The 25,906-nt window shown below is 44.3% G+C and overlaps 2 protein-coding genes across 6 annotated transcripts in view; one reads left to right on the forward strand and one right to left on the reverse strand.

Moving 5' to 3' along the window:
• Nucleotides 1-15,086: 15,086 nt before the first annotated feature.
• Nucleotides 15,087-20,814, reverse strand: LOC123442629 (disease resistance protein RGA4-like). The gene is made up of 2 exons (XM_045118727.1): nucleotides 19,931-20,814; nucleotides 15,087-17,534 (listed from the first exon to the last, which is right to left on the reverse strand). The coding sequence occupies exons 1-2, from the start codon at nucleotides 20,671-20,673 to the stop codon at nucleotides 15,446-15,448; spliced, it is 2,832 nt and encodes a 943-aa protein (XP_044974662.1). The 5' UTR covers nucleotides 20,674-20,814; the 3' UTR covers nucleotides 15,087-15,445.
• Nucleotides 20,815-20,992: 178 nt separating this feature from the next.
• Nucleotides 20,993-25,906, forward strand: part of LOC123442630 — a 28,791-nt gene continuing 23,877 nt past the window's right edge. For all 5 annotated transcript variants that reach the window (XM_045118728.1, XM_045118729.1, XM_045118731.1 and 2 more), the window contains exons 1-2: nucleotides 20,993-21,143; nucleotides 21,248-22,082. In XM_045118728.1, coding sequence (XP_044974663.1) covers nucleotides 21,298-22,082 — 785 coding nt within the window. In that variant the 5' untranslated portion in view covers nucleotides 20,993-21,143; nucleotides 21,248-21,297. The remainder of the gene's footprint in view (nucleotides 21,144-21,247; nucleotides 22,083-25,906) is intronic.

Below are 25,906 nucleotides of genomic sequence, written 5' to 3' on the forward strand. Positions count from 1 at the left end.
CTTCGTCAGCCCACAACTCTAAAAGTTCATCAACCAGTGGCCTCAGATACACATCAATGTTGTTGCCGGGTTGCGACGGGCCTGGGATAAGCACTGGCATCATAATGAACTTACGCTTCATGCATAACCAAGGAGGAAGATTATAGATACATAGAGTCATGGGCCAGGTGTTATGACTGCTACTCTGCTCCCCAAACGGTTTCAGGCCATCTGTACTTAGAGCAAACCTTAAGTTTCTTGGGTCACGTGCAAAGTCCTCGACTTATCGTCGATGTTTCTCCACTGCGACCCATCAGCGGGTTGTCTCAGCATATCGTCTTCCTTACGGTCTTCTTTGTGCCATCGCAGCAACTTGGCATGCTCTTTGTTTCGGAACAAACGTTTCAACCGTGGTATTATAGGAGCATGCCACATCACCTTGGCAGGAACCCTCTTCCTGGGGCGATCGTCGCCCTCAACATCACTAGGGTCATCTCGCCTGATCTTATACCGAAATGCACCGCATACCGGGCAGGCATTTAAATTCTCGTGCTGACCGCGGTAGAGGATGCAGTCATTGATGCATGCATGTATCTTATGCACTTCCAATCCTAGAGGGCAGACAACCTTCTTTGCTTCCTACGTACTGCAGGGCAGCACGTTATCTCTTGGAAGCATCTTCTTCATTATTTTCAGCAGCTTTTCAAATCCCTTGTCAGCTATTCCATTCTCTGCCTTCCATTGCAGCAATTCCAGGGTGGTGCCCAGCTTTTTCTGGCCATCTTCGCAATTTGGGTACAACAATTTTTTATGATCTTCTAACATGCGCTCCAACTTCAACCTCTCGTTTTCACTTCCGCAGTTTATCTGTTCTTCACGAATGACCTGATGAAGATCATCATCAGACTCATCAACAATGTCCTGAAGTTCAGGCTCGTCTTCCCCCATTTCAGTATCACCGTTTTCACCGAACATAGGATAGTTATCATTATCCTCTTCTTCTTCATTGTCTTCCATTACAACCCCTCTTTCTCCGTGCTTGGTCCAACAAAAATAACTGGGCATGAAGCCTTCTTGCAACAGGTGGGTGTGTATGGTTCTTGAGTTAGGGAAATTCCTCTTATTCTGGCATTTTTTACATGGACAAAAAATAAATCCATTCTGCCTGTTTTTCTCAGCCACATTGAGAAAACTATGCACACCATTAAGGAATTCGGGACGACGTCGATCACTGTGCATCCATTGCCGGTTCATCTGCATTATATAAATTTATCAAAAACCATTATGCTAAATCATCATGACTAAATTAATTAATTAATACAAAAAGTTCATCACACGTTAAAACCAAAGTAGCGTAGTGACCATACATATATAGTTCTCATAAAAACACACACTGAAACCAACCATAAAAACTCTCTCTAATTAATGCATTTAAAAACAACAACAAATGCGATCAAAATCGCAACAAAGGTAACAATTGACCCGACGGCATAATGATACCAAGCCTCTTTACTAATTGCATATTTTCTAATCTTTCTAATCTTCAGACGCATTGCGTCCATCTCGCTCTTGTGACCATCGACGACACCGGCAAGAACCTTTTCCAAGGTCATCTTCTCTCTTTCAGTTTTTTCCAACCTTTCTTCAGTTTTTTTCAATCTTTCTTTCAGGCCAACATTTTCTTGTTCAACTAAGTGTAACTTCTCAACAACAGGGTCGATTGGCATTTCCGGTTCCACTACCTCCTAGATAAAAATATCTATGTCAAGTTGGTCGGCGTAATTAATTGTCATATAATCAGGAAATGAAAATATGTAGTTATAAAAGATAATATACCACATCCGAATCATAGACTGGACGAGGGCCAACGGGGACGGATATCAAAACCATGGCGCTATACATATAAAAAAAATCTTACACAATAAGAAAATTATATACAAATAAATATGTAAATCATACAAATCAAAATTTGTTTTGGTAAATAAAAACAATAAGCTCACCAAGGTTGTGTCGGTGACGGGGCGATCGACGGCGGTGAGGAAGGGGACAAGGCGCGCGACACTAAAAAAAACCACAAATCATAATTAAATTTGAGCTCAAATTGCATATGTATACATAACAAATGATGAACTCTCTCTAGCTTAGGCATTTCATCAAACACCTAGCTAGCACAACAAAAATGAAATGAGCAAGAAAACGAGCAAAACTTGCAATGCCGGAAGAGGGAATGTTGATGCTAACCGTAGGACCGATGGGTGCCAACAATCTTGACAAATGGTGGAGAAAAATGGGGATGGATTAGAGCTCCCAAGAGGAAGGAGAGAGCAAAAATGGAGTTGAGCTCGAGCTAGAAAAAATGGAGCTGAGCTCGGGGTGGAATATAGGGGTGCTCGGGGAGGAAAGAGAGGAGGGCTTTAGGACCGGTTTGTGTTAAAAACCGGTGCTAAAGGGTCTGACAGCGGGGCCCCGCAGTTGCTGCAAAAATGAGAAAACCTTTAGCAGCGGTTTGTGATACAAACCGGTTCTAAACGGTCTGTCCAATGGGCCCCCCTCCCTGCAGCAAACGGTCCAAAAACCTTTAGGACCGGTTTGTGTTACAAACCGGTCCTAAAGGCCTTGCGGCCATTTGCTGCAGGGAGGGGGCCCAGTGGACAGACCCTTTAGAACCGGTTTATATCCAATCCGGGTCCAATGTGGTTGGCTCAATGCCCTGTTTTCTACTAGAGTTCGGAGTCCCGGATGAGATCATGGACGTCACGAGGGTTTCCAGAATGGTCCGGAAACGAAGATTGATATATAGGATGACCTCATTTGATTACCGGAAGGTTTTCGGAGTTACCGGGAATGTACCGGGAATGACGAATGGGTTCCGGGAGTTCACCGGGGGGGGGGGGGCAACCCACCCCGGGGAAGCCCATAGGCCATGAGGGTGGCGCATCGGCCCTTAGTGGGCTGGTGGGACAGCCCAAAAGGGCCCTATGCTCCATAGAAAGAAAAATCAAAGAGAAAGAAAAAAAAAAGGAGAGGTGGGAAGGGAAGGAAGGACTCCCACCCACCAAACCAAGTCCAACTCGGTTTGGGGGGGGAGCCTTCCACCTTGGACTCGGCCGACCCCCTTGGGGCTCCTTGAGCCCCAAGGCAAGGTCCCCTCCTTCCCACCTATATATACGGAGGTTTTAGGGCTGATTTGAGACGACTTTTCCACGGCAGCCCGACCACATACCTCCACGGTTTTTCCTCTAGATCGCGTTTCTGCGGAGCTCGGGCGGAGCCCTGCTGAGACAAGGTCATCACCAACCTCCGGAGCGCCGTCACGCTGCCGGAGAACTCTTCTACCTCTCCGTCTCTCTTGCTGGATCATGAAGGCCGAGATCATCGTTGAGCAGTACGTGTGCTGAACGCGGAGGTGTCGTCCGTTCGGTACTAGATCGTGGGACTGATCGCGGGATTGTTCGCGGGGCGGATCGAGGGACGTGAGGACGTTCCACTACATCAACCGCGTTCTCTAACGCTTCTGCTGTACGATCTACAAGGGTACGTAGATCACTCATCCCCTGTCGTAGATGGACATCACCATGATAGGTCTTCGTGCGCGTAGGAAATTTTTTGTTTCCCATGGGACGTTCCCCAACATGGTCACCACGTGGCCATGGCCTTGCCTTGCCCCTCCAGCAGTCAAACCTTGTCTAGGGTGTTCTCCAAGCAACACTGAGCTGAACTGACCCATCAAACTCCATGCTACAGCTCTGACGTGAAAGAACCAAGGTCAAATAGTCTCCAACAACAAGGTGTTTGTGTTGTGGTGTGGCCACCACAGTGCACCTCTTGGCATGATGTTTGGCTGAGGTTGACCACTCACTATACTAGCCAAAATTCAGCACCATCCAATAAGTCTATGGGGTACTTCCTTTGTAACTTGGCATATTGACCAGAAATGAAGAAGATGATGCTGGGGTCAAATGGCTAAATGGAAATGGCTGAAATTTAGAGTAGACTCATGATTTAGGCATATGAGGGCACTGGCAAAGATTCATACCATTTGCACAAACATAAATGGTACTTCCTTCACAATGCTCCAATCTGGACAGAATCTTAAATAATTTGCTGGGGAAGAACGGGATAACGAAATGGTCTAAATTTTGGTGGAAAAGGATGACTTAACAAAATGAACCACTCTGCAAAAATCAACTCAAGGGGAACAAGGAATCAAGCACTTCCTTTGCAAACAAAAGATCTGGACAGAGTTTGCAAAGGGAGATTGTGCTCAATTTTTGAATTGGGGAACTTGATATTTTGATGGAAATGATGATCATATGAGGATGAGAAGCACCACAAATATTTGGGATTTTTCCTAGCTACCAAAATGGTAATTCCTTTGGAAAGGCCCCAAAATGCTATATTGGCATAAAATAGGAGAATGCAATTTTCCTTTATTCTATGATGGCCAATATTTTATGGGAGCTCAATAGGATCACAGAGAATATCTCTACAAGTTTTCATGAGAATTGGAGATGGATAACTATTTTCTTGGATTTAATTCCTCAGACAAGCTGAAACAGGAATTAATTCCAAAGGGGAAATATTGCATATGACTTGGCAATATTTTTGCACATCTGGGATCTATGAGGGAATAATGATCTCTGGGAATATTTGGAGGATCAACAAAGCAATGGAAAGGATGGCTCCTTTGAAAACACAAACACAGGATTCCTAGTTCCAATATTTCGGAGCTAGGGTTTCAAAAGGGGTTCGGGGTTACTCAGCAAGAACAAACTGGCACAAGGACATGGGAAAAGCACTAAGAGGTTGAGGATAGACTGGGTTCACCTGGTCATTTGCCAAATTCCAGAGGAAAAAAATCCGAGAGAGAAAAGCTAGGAAGGAATAACAGCACAAAAATCGATAACCCGATTTTTGGGGTGTTACAACGTCGTTATACAAATTTTGATGCAGTACCAATTAAGAGGTTATTATATCATTATGTTCATGATGAATTATTATATCATTGTGAGGAATAAACATGGATTTTATTCACCCAAATGAAATAAAAGTGATCAAAAGTTGAATTAGTAGGACGAAGATCCTACTAATTCAACTTTTGGTCACTTTTGATCCATCCACATGAATCTATTCCGTTTTCCTTCCCCCAATGATATAATAACCAATCATGATCAACATCATCATCATATTAATATAAAAACTCTTGCATCATATCATCACCAACAACACTATAGCTAATAATCATCATAGTCATTACCATCAACACTATTTAATCATCATTTTCGTCAATGAGACATCATATAACAAGTTGGGCACTAGTCATAATCACAACTTCTCCTCCTCATCATCATCAACTCTAACACATTGTAGCACATAATAACACATTGTACCTAGGACCTACTCCTCTCTCATAGGACCTACTCTACCCTCTCTTAGGTACAATATCATAAAACAAGATAGGCACTGACTCTCCATTATGGAGAATGGAGATCATCCTGTCTCCAATTCTTGGCCTACGCACAATGTTTTAGAAATCCAGTATGAACATGAGTGATGAGTAGGATAATCTGGCCGTGCTGGCCGTAAGCTCATAACATCAACACGACCTCTCAGAAACATCAGATAAGGCACACAATCCTTCGGGATTTTCTGTTGAAAAATATAGCAATAACGTTGCAGTTGGCAATGTAGTTTAGTTTTAGAAGAATTTATGCAAAATATGCATGTATGTCGTAATAGTCGAAAATCTTACCATGCAATCTCCATGGATGTTACCGTAGTTCACCTCATGCACTAGTGGCACGTATTGACCATAATGTGGAGGAGTTTGATAATAGCTATTGTAATTCTCAAGATCATTAATAAATGCGATAAGATGGTCTTTCGCCTTATAAGTTAATTCTGCTTCATCATTGTAGTAGTAGGTTCTGTCTACCATCTTCCGTATATTTTTTAAAGAATGAAAGTAAGCTGTCAATGAAAATAAGTTGTCAACTATTTTTAAATAAAAAATATAAATTACTTAATAAATATGGTTGAGAAACTCACATAATGGTAGAACTGCACGCGTATGCACATCGACCCAGATGTCGATATTACCTTCAATTTCATCTTCCGGATGAATATCAAAGGTGATAAGCATATTAGGCTCAAATGCATAAGCCTTGCATAGTGCTTGCCAATTTGTGCACTCAAAATAGGAGTAGGTGTCTGCATTGTACAACTTTACGGCAAAAGTATAACCATGTTCGGTCCTCAAGTGAACTCTCTTTACCTCCATAGTTTTTTTAGTACTGAAACCAAACTTATCCAAGACATAAATTCTTGCATGACAGGGGATACGCTAGTAGAATAGTAAAAAATAAAAATTATAAGTTGAAGCAAAAGAAGTCATGCTTAATTACGAAAAAAGACTTGTCGTTGTGACATACTGTATCCACTACGAAGTTCTCATCCAGCATGATGTTGAAGCGCCTACCACCAACTAGGTGAGGCGTGTTGCACATGCCGCCCTCTTCTTCGCAGTATTCACACATAACGAATTCTCTTTCATCGTCAAACATATCCTATGTTCATAGTTGAAACATTTAAAATCAATTGAACGCAACTACGAGGAAACTTATATGACAGATCACTACTAATTCTTAAACAGAATTAACATAAATAATACTTCCTTTCTTCTTTTCCTCCTCTTCTTCCTCTAATAATTCTAAAACAGAATTAACCTAAATAATTCTAAAACAGAATTAACCTAAAAAATATAATTTCCTCTCCTTCCTCCTCTTCTTCCTCTCCTCCTCTTCTTCCTCTCCTTCCTCTTCTACTTCTCCTTTTTTTATTCTACTTCTTCTCTTCTATTTTTCCTCTACTTCTCCTCTTCATTCCCATTTTCGGCAATTACATGGCACTCCATATGTCATAGTTTGTAGCACTAGTCATGCCGAAATTCATGGAAAATTTGGGCATGACCTTTGCTAAAAAGTGGACATATGGAGCTCCTGAAATTTGCCAGAACGGAAATGAATCAACATTCCGGCAAAACATAGCCCACTCGAAGGTACATTGCAAACAAGAACACCAAGATCATCATCGACATCAATGACATGGCGAATAGCACTAGCATTTTCATCATCGACATTTACAACACATTATCATCTATATCAACAACATGGGGATTTGGCTATTCTCACCTAGAGGTCTTAGGGGGTCGGCGATGGGGACGACTGCGGGGATGAGGCAGGGGCAAATACTTGATTTCTGCATAAACAAAATATGACATGTTCATTCTAGCAAATGAGTAAATAATTTCAAGATCACTAGAAACTATCAACTATGTCTAAAAATAATATACTAAAACCCTAGTAATAATTCAGTTAACTAGAAACTATCAACTAAACCCTAGAAACTATCCTAAATCAAAGTGTTATATATGAACAGAGGCTTATACCAACTAAAAACTATCAACTATGTCTAAATTTTTACTAATCAGTTAATCATACTAAATCAAAATTGTTATATATCAACTACAAACTATTAAGTAAATCAAAATATTGCATATCAACAAGAAAATAACAACTAGCCTACTAAATCAAAATGTAGCAGGGAGGAGGGGTTGTGGATGGAGGAGGGAGGAGGGAGAAGGAGGGGCGACTGAAGGAGGGAGGAGGAAGGAGGACGGAGGAGGAAGGCGGAGCGAGGAGGGCCGGCCGACGGCGAATGGAGGAGTGGAGGGGAGGACGAAGGAGGTGGGGCGGGGAGGAGGGATAAGGAGGAGCGACTGAAGGAGGAAGGAAGAAGGAGGACAACAGAGGAAGACGGAGCGAGGAGGGGCCGGCCGACGGGGAATGGAGGAGTGGAGGGAGGATGGAGGAGGTGGGCGGGGAGGAGGGAGGAGGGGGAGGATTGCCGAGTCCAGGGAGGAGGGGGAGGTGACAGCGATAGAGGGAGGAGGGGTAGGCGACGGCGACGGCGACGGCGAGCGGTGGGGTGGCAGAGAGGGAGCGATAGTGTGAGGGGGGAGTGAGTGGCCGGGAGTGAGGAAGAGAGAGGGAGCGCACGGGGTGGATAAGGTGGGTATAGCAGCAGCGCGAGTTGGTGCCAAGCGCTACAGCTAAGTAGAATAGCAGCAACACTGGCTTAGGAAGGGCGCTACTACTATACCTAGCCTGTCGGGAATGGTGTGGCAATTATAGTAGTAGCGCGTTTTATAACTACCACGCTACTGATATGAGTTTATTAGTAGTGCTGTTTTTGTAAACGCGCTACTACTAAGTAGCAGCAACGCCTCCTTTTAAAAAGCGCTACTGGTAATCTTCTGTGTATAAGGTTTTCCCTAGTAGTGCTAGCTTGCCTTGCCTTTCAAGCAAAGTCATCCTCTGCCTATCTTCTACCTCGTGGGCCTTGACCTGTCACCTTCGTAGTAGAGAGCCGCGAGGTGACTTTTTGGAACAAGCCGCCTTGCACCTTTGGTCTTGTTCGTCCAGTCCCATCTTGAGTAGAGTCTTAAGCCGCCATAATCATGACCCGACCCCATAGGGTGGGTTATACGGCGGGGTAATATCCCCAACAGATAGCATCCGAGGAAGTTCTCGCACATACACACGAAAGCAGCTAAATGCGTGACGATGTTGGGGGAGATGATGAAGTTGCACACCAAAGAAATCGAGAAATGCACGGAAGAATGGATGCGAGGGGATGGAAAAACCTCTCTCCACATGGGTAACGAGGAGCACTCGCTCGTCCCCTCGCGGCGCAGGCTCCCGCTCACCCTCCTCCGGCAGTTGCCAGCTCCCTAGGGCCACGAGTCACTCGCCCTCCAGCTCCAATAGGCGTCCCTTGGAGACGCGGCCCGTCAGCCAGTCGCCGTGGATCCAGACCGACAGAAGCACTCCAGCACTCGACGAGGACTTGTGCGAGCCCTTCTTAGATCGCCCGGACTTCACCGTCGCGCCCCTCACCATGTCGCACGGCGAGGTGTTCAGGCGGGTGGAAGTTGAGTATGTGGGGAGAACTCTCAGTTGTGGCAGCAGGGATTGAGGAGAGGAGTGAACTGTTCCAGATATGGGCGTATGATCATCTCCTCTCTGTGTCTTGTCCCTTTAATAGGCTGCCCAGAATATTCCCCATTGAGTAATCCGCCTGCCAAGAGGGGATCTGCAAGATCCCTAGGACAACATGCTTGCACCGCGACATCAACATTTCAGGCGCAGGAATCAAGGTGCCTCACCACTTCCTCCAACTCCCACGTCGCCGTCGGTTCCGCTCCCCCTAGCACGCTCCCTCAATTCAAAAAACACGGAAACTCCGCCGCACTCACGACCCAAATGGATTCCGCGTCCAAGGCTTAGAATGAAGTGAACCAAACATCCAGTGGCTCGTCCTTCTACGAGACTCGAATCACTCGGATAGACGAGAGGGTGACCTGATCGCCCTTACCATAGCACGAATAGGATCCGTCCTAACTCCCCGCTGGGCATTCGGAGCTCCAGGCTCACGATCGTCCGAATCGAGAACTTATCTCCCGAAAGATAAACAATTTCTACCGACTGCAAGCATGCAGACATGCTCGAACACTCGGAATTTTTTACTCCTGAATCCGTAGTGGTTTACTGAGAGTCTGAGCGAAGTTTCCCTGAGCTACGGCACCGGCGTCTCCGAGACACCGAGGACACTAAGAAGTGCCTTTCACTCGGCCAGTAAAATCTCAACCGATTCGGGGGCTACTGACGGGGTTGTACATCAGGGGTAGGGCCACGGACCTGCATTCCTAGGCCCAGCTAAGGCCCCACATGGACATCAATGACCTCGAAGCTACTGGTGAAGTCTAGGTCTCACTCGGGAAAATAGGTTCTCACTCGAATTCTCAAGGTCACTCGGACCATCTTCTGTCAGTCGGACGTGCCTCGACACTCGGACCAAAGCAAAGTGTGGACGACGAAGAGGCTGCGACGACAACAAACTTAAACTAGCACATGAAGTGCAGTTAAGACCGGCGTTACCAGTAATGCTAGAGTTAGTGCTGCTTTTACTAGTAGCTTTCATAGTTATTAGCGTTAACTCACCATTGTAATGACGCTCGGTCGGTCGTGGCGCACTCTATATAAGCAGCACCCGAGCTCCTGAGCAAGGGTTGAGCATTCTATATTCTCACACCACCCATAAGAAAACACTAGCCTCCAGTCTCGAGACATAGGGTCTTTACCATCCAGAATGGGTCCCGAACTCGTACATTGGAGTGCAACCACTGCGCCGTAGCTAGGCTTCGCCCCTCGTTCGTACCTCTAGTACTATTGTTAGGTTCATTCCCACGAAAGTCGGTGGTGGAGGGCAGCGGCGCAGGAGGGCGGCAGTGGTGTAGTTGGGAGGCGCACGTATTGGACGGCGCTGGTCCTGAAGGAGCCTCGCGACGGTGGCTCGGCGGGCGGGGGGGGGGGGGGGGGGGGGGGGGGGGAAGAAGGGCCTGATTGCAACGGATTTATAAGCCCAAGGGGTTTTTTGAAGAAAAAAACTATGCCTGAACAAGTTTTTTTGGATGGACGGAGTACATGACAATAATTTTGTAAAAATTAAGAGTCTGTAGTAACCAGTTGATGATAATTCTAGCTCGATCGGTGCACTTGGCGAGGTCTTTTCTATCAGCCTCATATATCTTCCGTGGAAATACCGACATCATATACGCATACCAACAATATATCAGCGTCATATGGAGAAAATTTATGTGGACTACATTCTTTTGTTTCGTATGCGAACACTTCATGCTTGGAAGTAGGCACACACTTGCTGTAGAACCACTGTACCTAGCTAGCTAGAATTATTGGACGAGTGGGTCCTCCTTTGCTCACGCAGCCGTCCCCTCCTCTAAGAAAATTAGGGTTTCTTCGCCTCCCACCGGTGCCGGCGCTGGTCCGCCTCGTCTCCGGTGGCCTTGAGGTCATGGAGACGTGATGGCTCCCAGCCCTTGCCCATGGAAGGGCTTCATTTTTAAATGTGTTTTTTGAATTTTGTTAGGGTTTATGTCCTGTTCAAAATATGAGACGACGATGACTCCTTAAAGATGGAATAAGGTACTTCTTGTCCAACGCTCGTTTTGGTGGTGCATCTTGCGTGTGCATGTCGAGGTGTGTCCCTGGCGGATTTGTTTTTGATGAATTTGCTCGAATATGTTCGTCATTCGTCTATGTTCGTGTGTTTTCAGATTGGTTCCTGTAGATCTACGTTACTCTTCATCGATGACGTTTGTTGTTCTGGTGCGCTGGTCCTATAGGGTCTTAGCACGACGACTTTCCGACTGTCTTCTACAACAAGTTTTGTTCGACTCTGATGAGGGAAGGGCGATGACGACTGCGCGTATTCGGCCCGCTTCAGTGTTTGTAGTCATCGCTAGGTTGTATATGAATTTGGATATAATCTTTATTATTTCTGATGTTTATTGTACTACCATATTTAAAGATAAATAGATTAGGAGATTTGCGCAAAAAAATTAGAATTGTTGAACGAGTCATTGGCAGTTCGTTGTCATCTCCTTGATTCATGTATGTATGGCATCCGTCCATATCATCCTTGGTGAATGGACGACCAAGCATTCAAATCTTGTGTGGACCTCCTAATTTGTGGTGGCAAGCACACGGCGAAAAGTCTGAGATTCCATCTAGAGTACGACTGGAACATGGGACCAAATGGCAAATTCGCATTCACTCACTACTACTAGAACCTTAAGTTTGCATTTTTCTTCTTCCATATTTCACTCTTCTCAATCCACCGCAGCATAGCGGCCGCACAACAGACCTGGGCCTTATCTGACCTTATCTACATTCATAGGGTGCTGAAACGAGTAATATCTTCATGAAATGAATTATCAAAACATAAGGGACTGTGTTCCAACCAGTTGATTGACTGATAATAATTCTGGAAAGTTTAGGGTGTGGATGTGGAAGAGCATCTCTAATAGAAAATACAAATTTAACATCTAAACCTGGAGATATAGAAATTTACATATTCAAAAAATTCTTTTTACATCTTCAAAAAAAAAGGTAACTCCAAGAGCAACTTCAATAGATGATACAAAATGGTGTTTTGGCGGTGGCCAAAAGTCTTTGAAATGCATGTATCGACCCACCGCGTGCTGCTAATAATTATCGAAAAAATATCTTTCATGAAATATGTGCACAGTACACAGGGTGCTGAACTCTGTACTATCTTCATCAAATGAATTATGAAAATATTAAGGACTATACTGCAACTACTTGATCAGCTGATGATAATACTTCAAAGTTGCGGTATGGTTGGGTAACTTTGCACATGTAAGAGCCGTGCCTTAATTGTCTGACGTGGAGTCTGCTGCTACCGCTTCAACTCTGAATTTGGATCTTTCCATATTTTGCATCTTTTAGTAGATACTAGCAAAAGGATACATGCGTTGCAACCGGAGAAAAAAAATATCATATATTTTTTATTTAAAATAATTGGTCTATAATCTGAGAACTTGTAGCTACGATTCAAATAAAGATGGTTTTAGCCTATAAAAGCGTAGTTCAAAATTCCACGGATTTTCCATTTCAACACGACTTGCATTTAGATTTAATATGTATAAAGAAACGGCAAGTGATCTTCATTTTCTTCTCCAATTCTGATTTTGATAAGGTGTTTATCCCCAATCCTGACCAATACCGGCATGGAAAAAGTCAGACAATGCATTATTGATTAAGATTGCACCTTAAATAGTTTTTTTCTGAATGGTTAAGAATACCACATGCTCTTGATTTACAAAAGTTGGTCTATAATCTGAGAATTTGTAGCTACGGCCAAAATAAAGATGGTCTTAGCCTACAAAAGTGTAGTTCAAGATTCCACAGGTCTTCTATATCTACACGGCTTGCATATAGATTTAATATGTACAAAGAAACAGGCAAGTGATCTTCATTTTCTTCTCCAATTCTGATTTTGGTGAGGTGTTTATCCCCAATCCGGATCAATACCGGTATGAAAGAAAACCGGATAATGCATTATTGATTAAGATTGCACATTAAATAGTATTTTTAATGGTTAACATGTCAAATAACATCATATTCAGATTCTATATATATTTTTAATCAAATTTCATATATAATATGTTAAATTTGGAGTTACGGTTTAGAAGGTATGAGTATTGAAAAAAACATTATATGTACTGCACGTTTAGTATGAAAAATATTAGTGGTTTTTCTATAAAATAGCACGAGGGACTAAGAATACCTATTTTCTTTATTAGTAAGGTATAGATATAGATTTTGGGTTAAATTTTTATCACAATTTGATAGCAAAATATGTTTCATACAAATTTAGTTAACTTTTATTTTAATGAATTATTTAATGACAAACATACAATCTATAATCCATTGTTTTTTTAACACATTACAACCGTAGATATTCACATAAACACTTATAAACTCATCCATATGGACGCAGAGATGTCCAGCTTTATGAAAACCTTCAAGGTATTGAACCGACAAAACATGTTGAGATTAACAAGGTCACCACAGGTATCTTGTAGTCAAAGGGAACGTATCTTTCTATTGAAGGAACATCGCTGGAAAGCCTGAGATAAATTTGAAAAACTGTGAGCACCGGTGCCAATTCAAGGACGTGAATCCTTATGGGTTGGTTCTACCATAAATAACATAACCATATGAGTTGCACTCCCTTTTCATGTATATTTGATTAGTTAAAAACCCAAAATACGAGGAGTACAAACAAACTAATGTGGAGGACGTATGATCAATCTATGTAAATCCATGTAATGTAGGGTTGTACGTATACAATTATTTAACGCTTGACAAGATATCCTCCTCTTGTGGGAGGTAAAGAGATGGTCATTTATAGCCTTTAATTTAGGAAGCCCAAAGATGTGCAAGAAACCACTACCCATTAGGGTTATGGCTTAGGGCCATTTTAGACTTTGTGCGCGAGGGAAGAAGGTAGCCTCCCATCCTGGCAACCACCAACTAGAGTGATGAATTTGACTTGAGCCTCCTTCGAAGAAGAAGGAGGAGGAGGAGGAGGGAAGGAGGGAGAGAGAAAGACCATTCCTAAGGTTGTGAAGATCAGATCCAACACCTTTTTCTTCTTTAAGATGTCATTTCACAATCTTCACCGAGATTGCTCTAATTCATAACTTTTGCAGTCCCAAATCTTGTTGTTGCTATTCAAAATACATAAGTCTTGATGTAGGAGAAACATTAAGATCACATCAAGGGGATGCAAGCAAGATGAGTTCACAACCGGCATCTTACGCATCCATAAAGGGTGATTTTATTGACTCAAAGTGAAACATGAAGAGGAGAGAAACACAATAAGCACACACATGGCCTCTACATAGATAGGATGCACACAACCAATACCAACGCACACATAGAAAAAATATGCCGGCAAATAGCAAAGGCATGCAAGACCAAAGCTATGTTCAGGCGAGGAAAAAAAACTAAGCGACTGATAAACTACAACGATAACCGTATCCACACCAACCATCTCATGACACTACACTCATGGCGAGTTTGTTCGACATCAATGCTTTTATAAAAGAAGCGGCGCTCAATCACCGCCGTTACTGGATCCAACCATCCGAGTGCGGAATCTAAGTTTTCACCTTGTAAAACTAGTCTGAGCATAAAGATCATACCTTTTCTTTGGTAAACGAAACACCACTTTAGATCCTTCAATTGATTGGCCTAGAACAACCCCTAGCCACCAGACATCAATCAACACACGAGATTTGTGGAATACCAATTTCGGTGACTTTCGTATACAAGATATCCTAGATTTATTTTATGGAACATTTCTCTTGCAAATAAACTAATGTGATAGTTGGTTGAGGAAGATATCCTAGATTTATTTGATGGAACATTTCTCTTGCAAATAAACTACTGTGGTAGTTGGTTGAGGAAGATATCCTAGATTTATTTGATGGAACATTTCTCTTGCAAATAAACTACTGTGATAGTTGGTAGAGCAAGAAGAAGTAGAAGAGTGATAAGCATAAAAGGGAAGTGGACAATGCTGCTTGATATGCATGGGTATGTAAATATTATTTGTCACGGTTGGTGTTGAACCATTAAAATATTTAGGTTCCATAGCTTTCTTACACAACATAATAAGGACACACCAATTGCAATCCATGTTGCACAATATAATTAAGATACAACAACAGCAATCATTATTTCACCATATAATAAAAATACAACAATTTGCAAGCACAAGCACTCAGGTAGTTTGTGTAAGGTAAGGTGAACAACGTGGTAAACTTGATCATGGGAGACAAAGGAAAGCAAGCACACATGACGGTATGTCCAAACTGAAGCATCCATCAATGCTGTCCCGATCCTTGCAGCAAGCAAGCAAAGAAGTGGCTCCGTTGATGAATACAAACAGGGGCGAGTATACATCATTTATTAGGAAGCAGCTAACGGCGGCTGGGGACCTTGTCCGTGCTTAATTATGCGTTGGGAGGAAGCAACAGAACGGCGGGCCTATTGGAATGGCCCTTTGCAGCTCTTTCCCACGCTGCGTGCATGGCATGGTTGACTCCGCATTGGAGTGCGATTTCCCTTAGACTTTCGAGGCATCCGTTCGGAAGCTGCACTTGATTATCTTGAGCTTCAGAGATCTGGTCGCCAACAACCTTATTAGGCTCTGCTATGTTCATTAGCTGAACTTGGTTATCTTCAATTTCAGAGATCTGGTCTTCAACCTGAGGCTGGACTTGATTATCTTCTTCAACTTTAAAGATGGGAGCTTGAGAGATGAGATGAAGTGAGACAAGATGGGGCAGAGCTTCACGTTGGATTGTTATGCCTTCTGGGATTGTGTCACCCACGAGGCATAGCCTCATCAATCTTTGGAATGTTCCCGATTCTATCGTGAGGGGCCCCAGAATTACTTCTACCAGCTTGAGATATTCCAGTGCAGTCATATTAGTCAGACTGGCAAGGATATCTTTACCCTCCAGGGTAGTGTGTGAAAGGCACAGCTTCGTAATACCAGATATCTCTGTAAACTGTTTAGGACACTTGAACAGTCCCCACCCGCCGTGCAATTTGAGCGAGCACAGACTGCCGGGACATTTTAGAAATTCCAGGGGTGGGGCCCACGGTTTACCATTGTTATTTGTGAAGTTTATTGATAGGGAACAGCTCTGTCCATTCTGCTTGTCTTGAAAAGTATCCGTGCCTCTAAGAAGGAACTCCTTGATCGCCTTTGTAAGATCCTCCTTGTCATCTGCTTGCTTTCCCTTCTTGCATGTGGCATTTTCTTTAGTGGCATCGCAAACTATTTTCACCTTCCTCAACTTCCACATATGAAGCATCAGCTTCGGGAAACTTTCGCCATCTTTGGTCACAAACCCTGTAATCGTCTCTAGGACACTCTCTTTCTCCAAGAATTTATATAGGACACCATCTTGTTTCTCTCCAAGCATAATAAACCTTCCAATGAGGCGTCTTAACTTGGGTAGCTGGAGGACGTCTTTATACACCTTCACTGTTTTGTTTGTGCTCATCTCCAGCGTCACTAAATGTATCAGTTTCCCAATGGCCTTTGGTATCTCCCCTATACTGTCCCCGAGGCTCAGGTATTTCAGATGCACCAGCTTGCATATATAATTGACATGACTGTGTTCCAGATTAGTACATTCTTTCAGATCCAAAACTGCAATCAGCTCATACTTTTTGAAATTCAGAATAGCTTTGCATCCTTTTCCTGAAACTGCGAGAGTCAGGACTATACTTAAATCCATCTTCGAAAATTTCCCATCATCTGCAGCACTGCCAGCTTCAAAGGAAAGCCGGCGGACGTCATTGTTTGGCATCTCTACTGGATCAGACACCAAAGCAGCAAACTTCTCGAACTTGGAGATCTTAGAAATGTACTCGGCCATCATTCCATGAGGTCGGCATCTCTTTGTTATTCCGTCTGTTTGTACTTCCATGGACTCAATGATGTTGTGGTTGATGAGGGTGTTCAAATATTTACATCCAGTCTTTCTGTCAACAAATCCTTCGGCTTGCCATCGCCACATCAGAGAACTCCTCTTGGGGAGTGCATCCATATTTCGCTTGTACATGCAAAAATATAGCAAGCAGGATCTGATAGCACCAGGCAGACTGGTGTATGTATTCATAAGCACCCATTGCATTCGTTCCAACTCGCAGTCATCCACTTTCACCAAAAGTGCACCAAGATTACTGCAAGCATCATTGCATCGAGTACTTGTCAACTCTCCCTGACGCTGCAAATAATGGGCCACATCAACTATAGCAAGCGGTAGACCATCACATTTCTTCAATATTTTTTCAGCATGACCAAAATCCCCTTTATGGCCCCAGTCTCTCTTGAACAGTTCTAAAGACTCCTCCCGATCGAGGGGTGACAACCTGTACACATAACTATTAATGCCTTGGCTGCAAGTGTTAGCTACTTCTTGAATGGTCGTTGTCACAAGGACTAAGCCTTTCACATCCTTGAAGGCATATTTTATATCGTTCCACATGTTCCACCTCTTCATATCATCGATTACAATTAAGTACCTACATGGCAAATAGGCAAAATGACGTGGATAATGAACATGACTTGCCTTTTATATGTAAAGTTTGTAATGTTGAATAAAGAGAGTTTAGAAAAGTACTTGTTGCCAACAATAATACACTTAATATACAAAGATTCTTATATGGGATCAGATTGTATTTTCTTGAACTGCACATTATGGCTACAATCTTCTTCCATGATTTTTAATATTTCAATGGTACCATAGCAGAAATACTAGATGGAATAACATTTTGTAGCTTGGGAGGATAATGGTAGATATTGTTTCTGCGACGAGTGGAGAAAGCAATATTGTGGGCTCAATCAGAAAATGACAAGTTATGATGGGCGTGGGTGGCATAACATATTACCAGTTTTGATACCATTCTGTTGATTTTGATTAGAAAGAGAGCTAGAGAATTACAGTAAGATGAGAAGACAACGAACCATATGGGTCAAGTTGGCATGGTATTAAAAAAACTGAAGTGAGGGCAATGGTGAGGCAGAGGATGGAAGGGGCAACAAGGTTCAGATTTTAACCATCAATGTTAGATTTCTCTAAAAGCCCTAAATAATAAATTGTAAAAACAATCTGAGAAGGAATATCTAAGCAAATGGCTTTGCATTGTGGGACACATATACCCCCGATGCTTTTGAACTTACATGGCCACACATCAAAGTCTTTGTCAACAACCTAGCATAAAATAGGAAAATATGTGTACCAAAGTTTAATCATGTTTCCTAAGATTCAAATGTTGCACTGGACATAAGTTTTTTTTATTAATATTAGCGTAGGGGTGAATAGTATGAAAAAATATTATAACAATATATATAGAAAATCTAGATATGCAAATCCACCCTGGTTATTTTGTACTAGTTAATACTTAATATCATATTCATTTAGGAGGATGCACCTATGTCTAGCTTGAAGTCAGGCTCTCGCGTCCAGCCCCCACGTCGCCCCCGCTAGGGCGACTCGCGCGGCGCCCAAACACTAGCCGTCGGGGGCGCGCACTCCATCCTCTCCTCCCTCCATCACCGTCGAGGGACGCCGTTGGGCAAACCCTCGGGGGCCGATGGCGGTGGCGGAGGCATGCCTCTCTTCTGCGCCCAAGGGGTGGTGCGGGGCCCATACACGCGGGGAGGCATGGCCGATCTGCGGAGCGACAACGATGGCTGCGTCGACGACGACGGTGGCCCGCCCTGCCTCGGGCGACGACGGCTGCAGGCATGTCGGGATGGCCAGACACGGCCAGCTCCGTGCGGTGGTTGACCTGGTTCGGATGGTGTCGACGGGCTATGCGGCGGTAGCGCGTCATCCGACTTCAGATCTGCGGCGGTATGGAGGGCCTGGTGGATTGCTCGGCGGCCTCTGATCAGATCTATTCTGGCCAGTGCACCCGGCAGTGGCGGTCATCTCCTCCGTCGGAGGTGGTCGGCCTGAGGCTGGATGGTTGGATCTTGCAATCTGTCATCCAGTCCCGGCTGCGAGTGGGAAAGACATAGTTGCCGTTGAAAACCGAGCCAATGGCAGGCGACGGCGATTCTGGCCGTTACCTGGATGAAGGCATCATCGTGTAACTACTGTTGACCCGCTCGTAATGCTCCGGGGAAACCCTAGGATCTGGTCTTTCATATCGGACGATGGCGGCACTACGGTGTCCTGCTTCTTTTGGGAGCATCCTTTCTGGAGCAGCGCTGGAAGACAAAGGAAGGTGGTGGAGCGGCTTCGTCTTGATCGGAGCTTCGGTGGAGATGTCAAGTTATGCGTGGCCGACAGGTGCTACACCGTGTCATGCCTACTCGGTAAGTGCTATGCATGACAAATCTTTCCGAGCCTTCATGTCAGGATGGACGAGCGCAGGACGGTTGCGCCCTTGGCGCCGTGGTGGCGACGACGGATGGACGGACTGGCATGGGTGATACGGATCTCTTTACTAAAGATGGGACAGTGATTCGATGATGATGACGGCTTCTAGAACTTGTGCAAGTGGTATATGCTTTAGATTTGCTGCTCCGTTTGTTGTTCCGATACGTTATAGGGATGGATCGATTATGACAATGGTTTTTGATATGTAGAGTGAGAGCACACAACATTATCATGTTTGTAGGTGTGAGTGGTGGCTTCTGGTGGCTTGATGTATGATCTTATCAGACCTTCATGAAATAAATAATAAAAATGGATGTATGCATCGATTGATACAGAGGCCGGGGTTGAACCTCCCTTTCTTAAAAATCATATTCATTTAGAAAAAATGTCCAGAGTTATATTTTAGAAGATTTACATATAAAAGATGGCTTACTCGAAAGAAGTTTGATTCCATTAGCTTAATCGGTAAGAAGCCTTTTTCTCAATAAAAAAACAAACTAATTAGCATATTGAAGAAGTACGAGTGCTTACTGATGAGTGGACGTTTCTAGGTAATTCCGCAGGCTGTCACAGAGGCGCTGGAGATCCAAGGCATCCTCAGCATGGTTGCCTCGTTTGTCAATTCCCATGAGTATGTTCTTGGCAACCTCGGCATGGCTGCCAGCGTCAGTAACCCAGGTGCGGTTTTTGAATTTCACGCCGACTTCAGTGCTTTCATAGAATTCCTTGGCAAGAAAGGTCTTACCTGAGCCAGCGAAGCCAACGATGGAGATCACCTTGGGCTCTTCCTGCCAGCAACCGGGAAGATCATGCACAAGTTCCTGCAGCTCAGCGAGGCGCTTATGCCTGCCAACGAAATCGCTGGAAGTAGCATACCGACAAGGGCGTCCAAGGTGCTGCTCTTTGACTGAATCCATGAATTTGTCGGTGTCCTTGCTTAACTTGTAGACATCGTCTTTCAATTTTTTGATCTTCTTTGTAAACTCCGTGATCTTCATAGACCCCCTTCGCGTGAACTGGTGGATACAATCGTGCGTATCATGACATAGGTTTTTGAGATTCCCGTTGGTCTCCAGCAGCTTGGCTTTGTGGGCACCTTCATGCCGGGAGTAGGCATCTTCAAGTTTAGATTCCAGCAAGTCAGCCTCCCTCCTGAAATCATCAATATCACTATGGATGGCAATCTTATTTAGCTTTGATTCCTTCATCTTTTTTGCAAGATGCGGCAAGATGGAATTGAAGAGCATGCTAAGCCCAACTCCGATGAACTCCATCTATCTCGATGTGATTCGTTGGATGGACACATGAATCGCCTAGCTCCGTGGCTGGCTGGTAGTGTGGGTGTGACTCGAGAGGAGCGTCGACCTCAATAATGCATGCTCTTAAGCGAACGCGTCGGTTTGTTTGTGGCTCACATCTAAGAAGCAGGAAATGCGGGTGCGGGGGCTGATTTGTAACGACGAGGTAAGAGTGTAAATTTGCAAAAACAAAAGGGGGCAATGCTGCAATTATTATAAGTAATATCATAAAGTTGTAGTGGCTTTTATGCATACATTTCTTGTGAATTCACTGGAGTTCAGTTCAGCGGGTACTTTTCACTACCAAGTATCAACCCAACCTACTCTATGTCTTAGTCTAGTCTCCTCTCCAGCTTTCTCCTGATATTGAAACAAGAATTCCTCGGCTGGCGGGGTAATCCAGCACTTGGTCGTCGACGTGCGCGCATATTGATCTGCTCGGCCCGGTAATGGCGCTAACTCTCTCTCTCTCTCTCTCTCTATCTCTCTATCTTTTCATTCGGCATCCGTGGATGACACTAATCCATCGGGCCGGGGTTCCATATTTCAGGAGGAGGCAGATTAATTCTGCTCGGTCTCTCTCGGTTTAGGCCATTGAAGATGGATGATCCTGATGATCTTGGGAGGGTGATGGCTTTTCCTGTTACTGCTTCGCTGGGCCCTGCTGGTCCCCTCCTCCGGCAACTCCGCTCGCCGACCACTGTACAGAACGTGGTTAGCGAGGATGAGATTCAGAGGCTAAGAAAGGAGCTCGATGGATTAAGTGTCTCCCTCATGCATCAGTCGGAGGCGGAGGAACCTCTGAGCTTCACGGCCAAGTGCTGGATGAGAGAGGTCCGGGAACTTTGCTACGACACCAAGAACTACATGGATGATGATGCCCTGCTCACGCCAGAAGAGAAGCAAGAAAATGCCCAGTTCGAATTCAAGATGCTTGAGGCTCGAGCCAAGAATGCAAATGGGAGAAGGCAAAGGTACAAAATCGATCACAAAAGCATCAACAAGCAGCCTAAACTTTTGTCCGTGGGACGAATGCTTCCAGTTGTACATCGGGAACTGATGCGCGGACGAATGGATAAGCTTGCCGACATGCTGCATAATGAAAAGGTGGACCGGCTCAAGGTTGTATCTCTGGTTGGACTTGAGGGCACCGGCAAGACCACACTCGCGAGGAGTTTATACCACCAGGTCCAGAGGAGTGGGCAGTTCGAGTGCGGGGCATTTGTGCGGGTGTCTCCCAACCCGGACATGAGGAGGCTTCTAACCACCATTTTCACACAGATTCAGTTGCCATATTCAGTTTGTGAGGGTGTCTCTCAGCCTGCTTGCTGCTTGGATGCGCAGTCCCTCATCGCAAATATCAAACATTATCTGCAACACAAAAGGTATATATATTTTCTCAAACTATTGTCAAATTTAAGTTTAAAAGCATCTCATTTCTTCTCGGCTCCTCTCCCCACGGCTGCTGCCAATGACAGTACATGCATAGTGTTTGTTTTTTAACTCGCTTGATCGAACCACCGGAGCGTTTTGATTTTCGGTTTGTGGAATTTTTCGCCCGAAGCCGAGATGGCCAAATTTCGGCCATTTTCAAAAAAATCAGACGAAATTTGACCAAAATATATTTGTCTGCTGAAAGGTACTTCTCGCCCCGGGCCGAGACGGCCGAACTTTTTTCGGCCAAAATTCAGAACACACCTACGCTACGTGTAAGCTAGCTCGACGAAGCAACCAAGTAGTAGCTTAATTTGTTCCCAGGAAGCTAGCGTACATGTTGTGTACAGCCGTTTACTTCCGTGCGTGAAGCTGGCTTGTTCTAGCGACAACTCGATCGAATTTACTTCGGCGTCGTCGAAGAAACGTCTTGACAGAACAGAAAACTAGAGTACTACTCGAATACACATCCGTGTTTAGCTCTGACATTCACCCCCTAAACGACGTCCTCTGTACGATCCGGATCCCAAACTCAACTGCTACTATCCATAGGCATTTTCTTTGGCATTGCTTTTGCCATTACTCGCAGCATTTTAGGGACGATCTTAACTATTGTCACCTCGTTCAGTGCTTGGCGCCAATGCTCATTTTTGGTCGCGTCTTCAATCGTTACCTGCTTTTCGGTGCTTGGTAGACTATCTCCCGAGTGTGACCAAACTTTGGTTTAACATTGAGTTTCAAGCTCTTGGTGCGGCCTTCAACCCGTAAAGTGCCTTCTTGAGCTTGTAAACTTTTCGTTCTTTGTCTTTCTTCTCGTGAGCGAGAGGTTATTCCACGTACACTGCTTTTGTGAGATCGTTGTTGAGGAAAGCAGATTTAACATCCATACGATGAACTTTTCGATCCTCTTGTGCTATCAAAGCTAGGAGCACTATCACCATTTTGAGTCGAGCAACCGATACAAGCACCTCATCATAGTCAACTACTTGACGTTGTACGTAGCCCTTCACGACGAGCCTTGCCTTGTACTTCACAATGTCACTCTTCGTCTCCTTCTTTAACTCGTACACCCAATCCAACCCGATGGCCTTTTGGTTTGGAGGTCGCGTTGTCAAAGTATACCTGCCATAATTCTCAATCGCCTTCATCTCCTCATCCATGGCGTGCGTCCAGCTTAAACTTTTCCTCGCCTATACAAAGCTCGCTGGCTTAACTCTGAGCAAATATAGTCCGGAGTAGTCGAGCGTAACTGACTTTGTGTGCTTGTAGACTTTCTTGAGGGTCTTGTAGAGACGAGGCCCGAAAGAGTCCTTTGTGTCTTGCAAAGGAGGCTACACAAATTTTGTCGACGTCGATGCACTTGAGGTAGATGACTGAGTCCCGAGCGTGTCGTCGACATCCGCGTTGTCGGCGTAGTCGTCGTGACCGTGACCATCATCTTGATTATCGTCGTCACTATGTGCTTCGTTGTCGATGTTGCCGCCGAGATCTCAGCCAGTGTCGTGCGCGTTGTTGTCACTACCACCTTACAACACATGCATTTCGTCGACGGTGTCAGCACTATGGTGATCAATTCCATTGTGGTCACCATGGTTGGGCGTCTTTCCAACCACATGTACGTCCTCCCCTGCATCATCATCGGTTGCAAATTCAACTGTGAATATGTTACTCGTTGGAGCATCGTCGATTGTCGCGTTCCAATTCCACGCTTGGTTTTCTACAAACAAGACATCACGTGAAATGCCTAGACGCTTGGTTCGTGGGTCGTAGAAGCGGTATGCTTTGGTGCCGGAACTCCTCTCGTATCCAATGAACACCATCTTGGTGCTACTATTGGCAAGCTCTGAGAGAAACGGCTCCGCCGTCTTCGCATGCACCACGCACCCAAATGTCCATAGATAAGGCACATTCGTCTTATGTTCGTAAATTGCTTTACAAGGAGTCTTGCCGATCACCGCCTTTGTTGGAGCCGGTTTCAGAAGTTAAACCGCCGTCGAGGCAGCTTCTCCCTAAAAAGCCCCCCCCCCCCCCGGAAGTTTTTGATATTGTGTAAACTCCTTGCCATGTCAATGACCGTTTAATGACCGTTTGATTGCACCTTTCAACAACCCCATATTTCTGTGGCGTATAAGGTGTCGTGAGGAACCTTTTATGCCAATATTCTCGCAGTAGTCACTGAACTCGTTCGACATAAAATCTACGCCCCAATCTGTCTGTAGAGCGCGAACCTTCAGTTTGTGTTTCATCCATGTTGTAGCCTGTAGCTTCTTGAATGCTTCGAACGCCTCATCTTTAGATCATAGGAGAACGAACCACATATATCTCGATTAGTCATCCACTACAAGGAAGAAGTATTTCTTTCCTTCGTGAGTTCGGGGGTGATAGGGCCACATAGATCACCATGGACCAGTTTGAGTGCATCTCTTGCACAATAGGTAGACTGAGCAGGGAAGTGCTTGCGGTGCTATTTTACAACCAAGCACTTGTCACATACTCGATCAACATGGTCGATAAATGGCATCCTGGATAGCATCTCCATCTTTGACATCTTCTTCAAGGCGTAGAAGTTAACGTGTCAAAATCCAGCATGCCATAACCACAAATCATCATCACTCTTGGTGAGACAACACTCCGGTTGAGATTGATCAAGGTTGAGGATATAGAGCATGTTGCGTGTGTGATTCACACACGCTATCATGTCTCATAGTTGTCGAAGATCGTCATCACTCCGTTCTCAATATCCAGCTTGCATCCATTATCGTCAAGTTTTCCGATGGAGATGATGTTGTTGCGAAGCCGTGGGATGTAGTAAAGTCCAATGAGTATCCAATGTTCGCCTGCGACACCCTCGAAGAGGACAAAACCTTGCCCGCAAATCTCCATATTTGAACCATAATCGAACTTCACCGAGCCTTCAACATCATATTCCAGCTCGAGGAATTTCTCCTTGCACCCCGTCAAGTTGTATTTGCACCTGTGGCTAGATACCATGCCACATTTTGGTTCCTGGATAACATCGATATTACATTCTTCTCATGAAGTATCACCTTTTGGTTCGGTTTCACAACCACCTTTTGGATTAGATCACAAACTTCAACCATCAGAACACGTGGACGTTCGTCTTCCTGCTTCGCCAAATTTTCCTTGATCTCCCGCTTATTATGTTTCGGACAATCCTTTACATAGTGACCCATCTGGTTGCAGCTATATCACTTGAGCTTGGACATATCCAAGTTCCATTGCTTCCGCTCTTTAGATCGATCCGCCTTACCACGACATTGTGGCTTACCTTTTGCTTTGCCTTCTCTGGATTGTCCGCCGTGCATTGTGATGTCTACTATACAAATTTATTCTTGTAGACTGTGTTGGGCCTCCAAGCACAGAGTTATGTAGGAAAGTAGCAATTTTCCCTCAAGTGGATGATCTAAAGTTTATCAATCCATGAGAGGCGTAGGATGAAGATGATCTTTTTCAAACAACCTTGCAATCAAATACAAGAAATCTCTTGTGTCCCCAACACACCCAATAAAATGGCAAATTGTATAGATGCACTAGTTCAGCGAAGAGATGGTGAAACAAGTGTAGTATGGATAGTAGATATAGGTTTTTTAATTCTGAAAATATAAAATAGCAAGATAACAAGTGTTAAACAGCGAGCAAAATGGTATATTAATGCTTGGAAAGAAGTCATAGGGTTTATACTTTACTAGTGAAATCTCTCAACAATGTTAACATAATAGAATCATATGATCGCCCCTCAATGTGCGACAACGAA

This window comes from Hordeum vulgare, chromosome 3H (assembly GCF_904849725.1).
Source record: "Hordeum vulgare subsp. vulgare chromosome 3H, MorexV3_pseudomolecules_assembly, whole genome shotgun sequence".
Taxonomy (NCBI): domain Eukaryota; kingdom Viridiplantae; phylum Streptophyta; class Magnoliopsida; order Poales; family Poaceae; genus Hordeum; species Hordeum vulgare.

Excerpts from the sequence above, each read along its gene's own strand:
- LOC123442629 (XM_045118727.1), bottom strand. The coding sequence starts at position 20,673 with ATGGAGTTCATCGGAGTTGGGCTTAGCATGCTCTTCAATTCCATCTTG. Across the intron at positions 17,535-19,930 it reads CTAGAAACGTCCACTCATCA|GTACTTAATTGTAATCGATG; the intron begins GTAAGCACTCGT and ends TTTGCCATGTAG.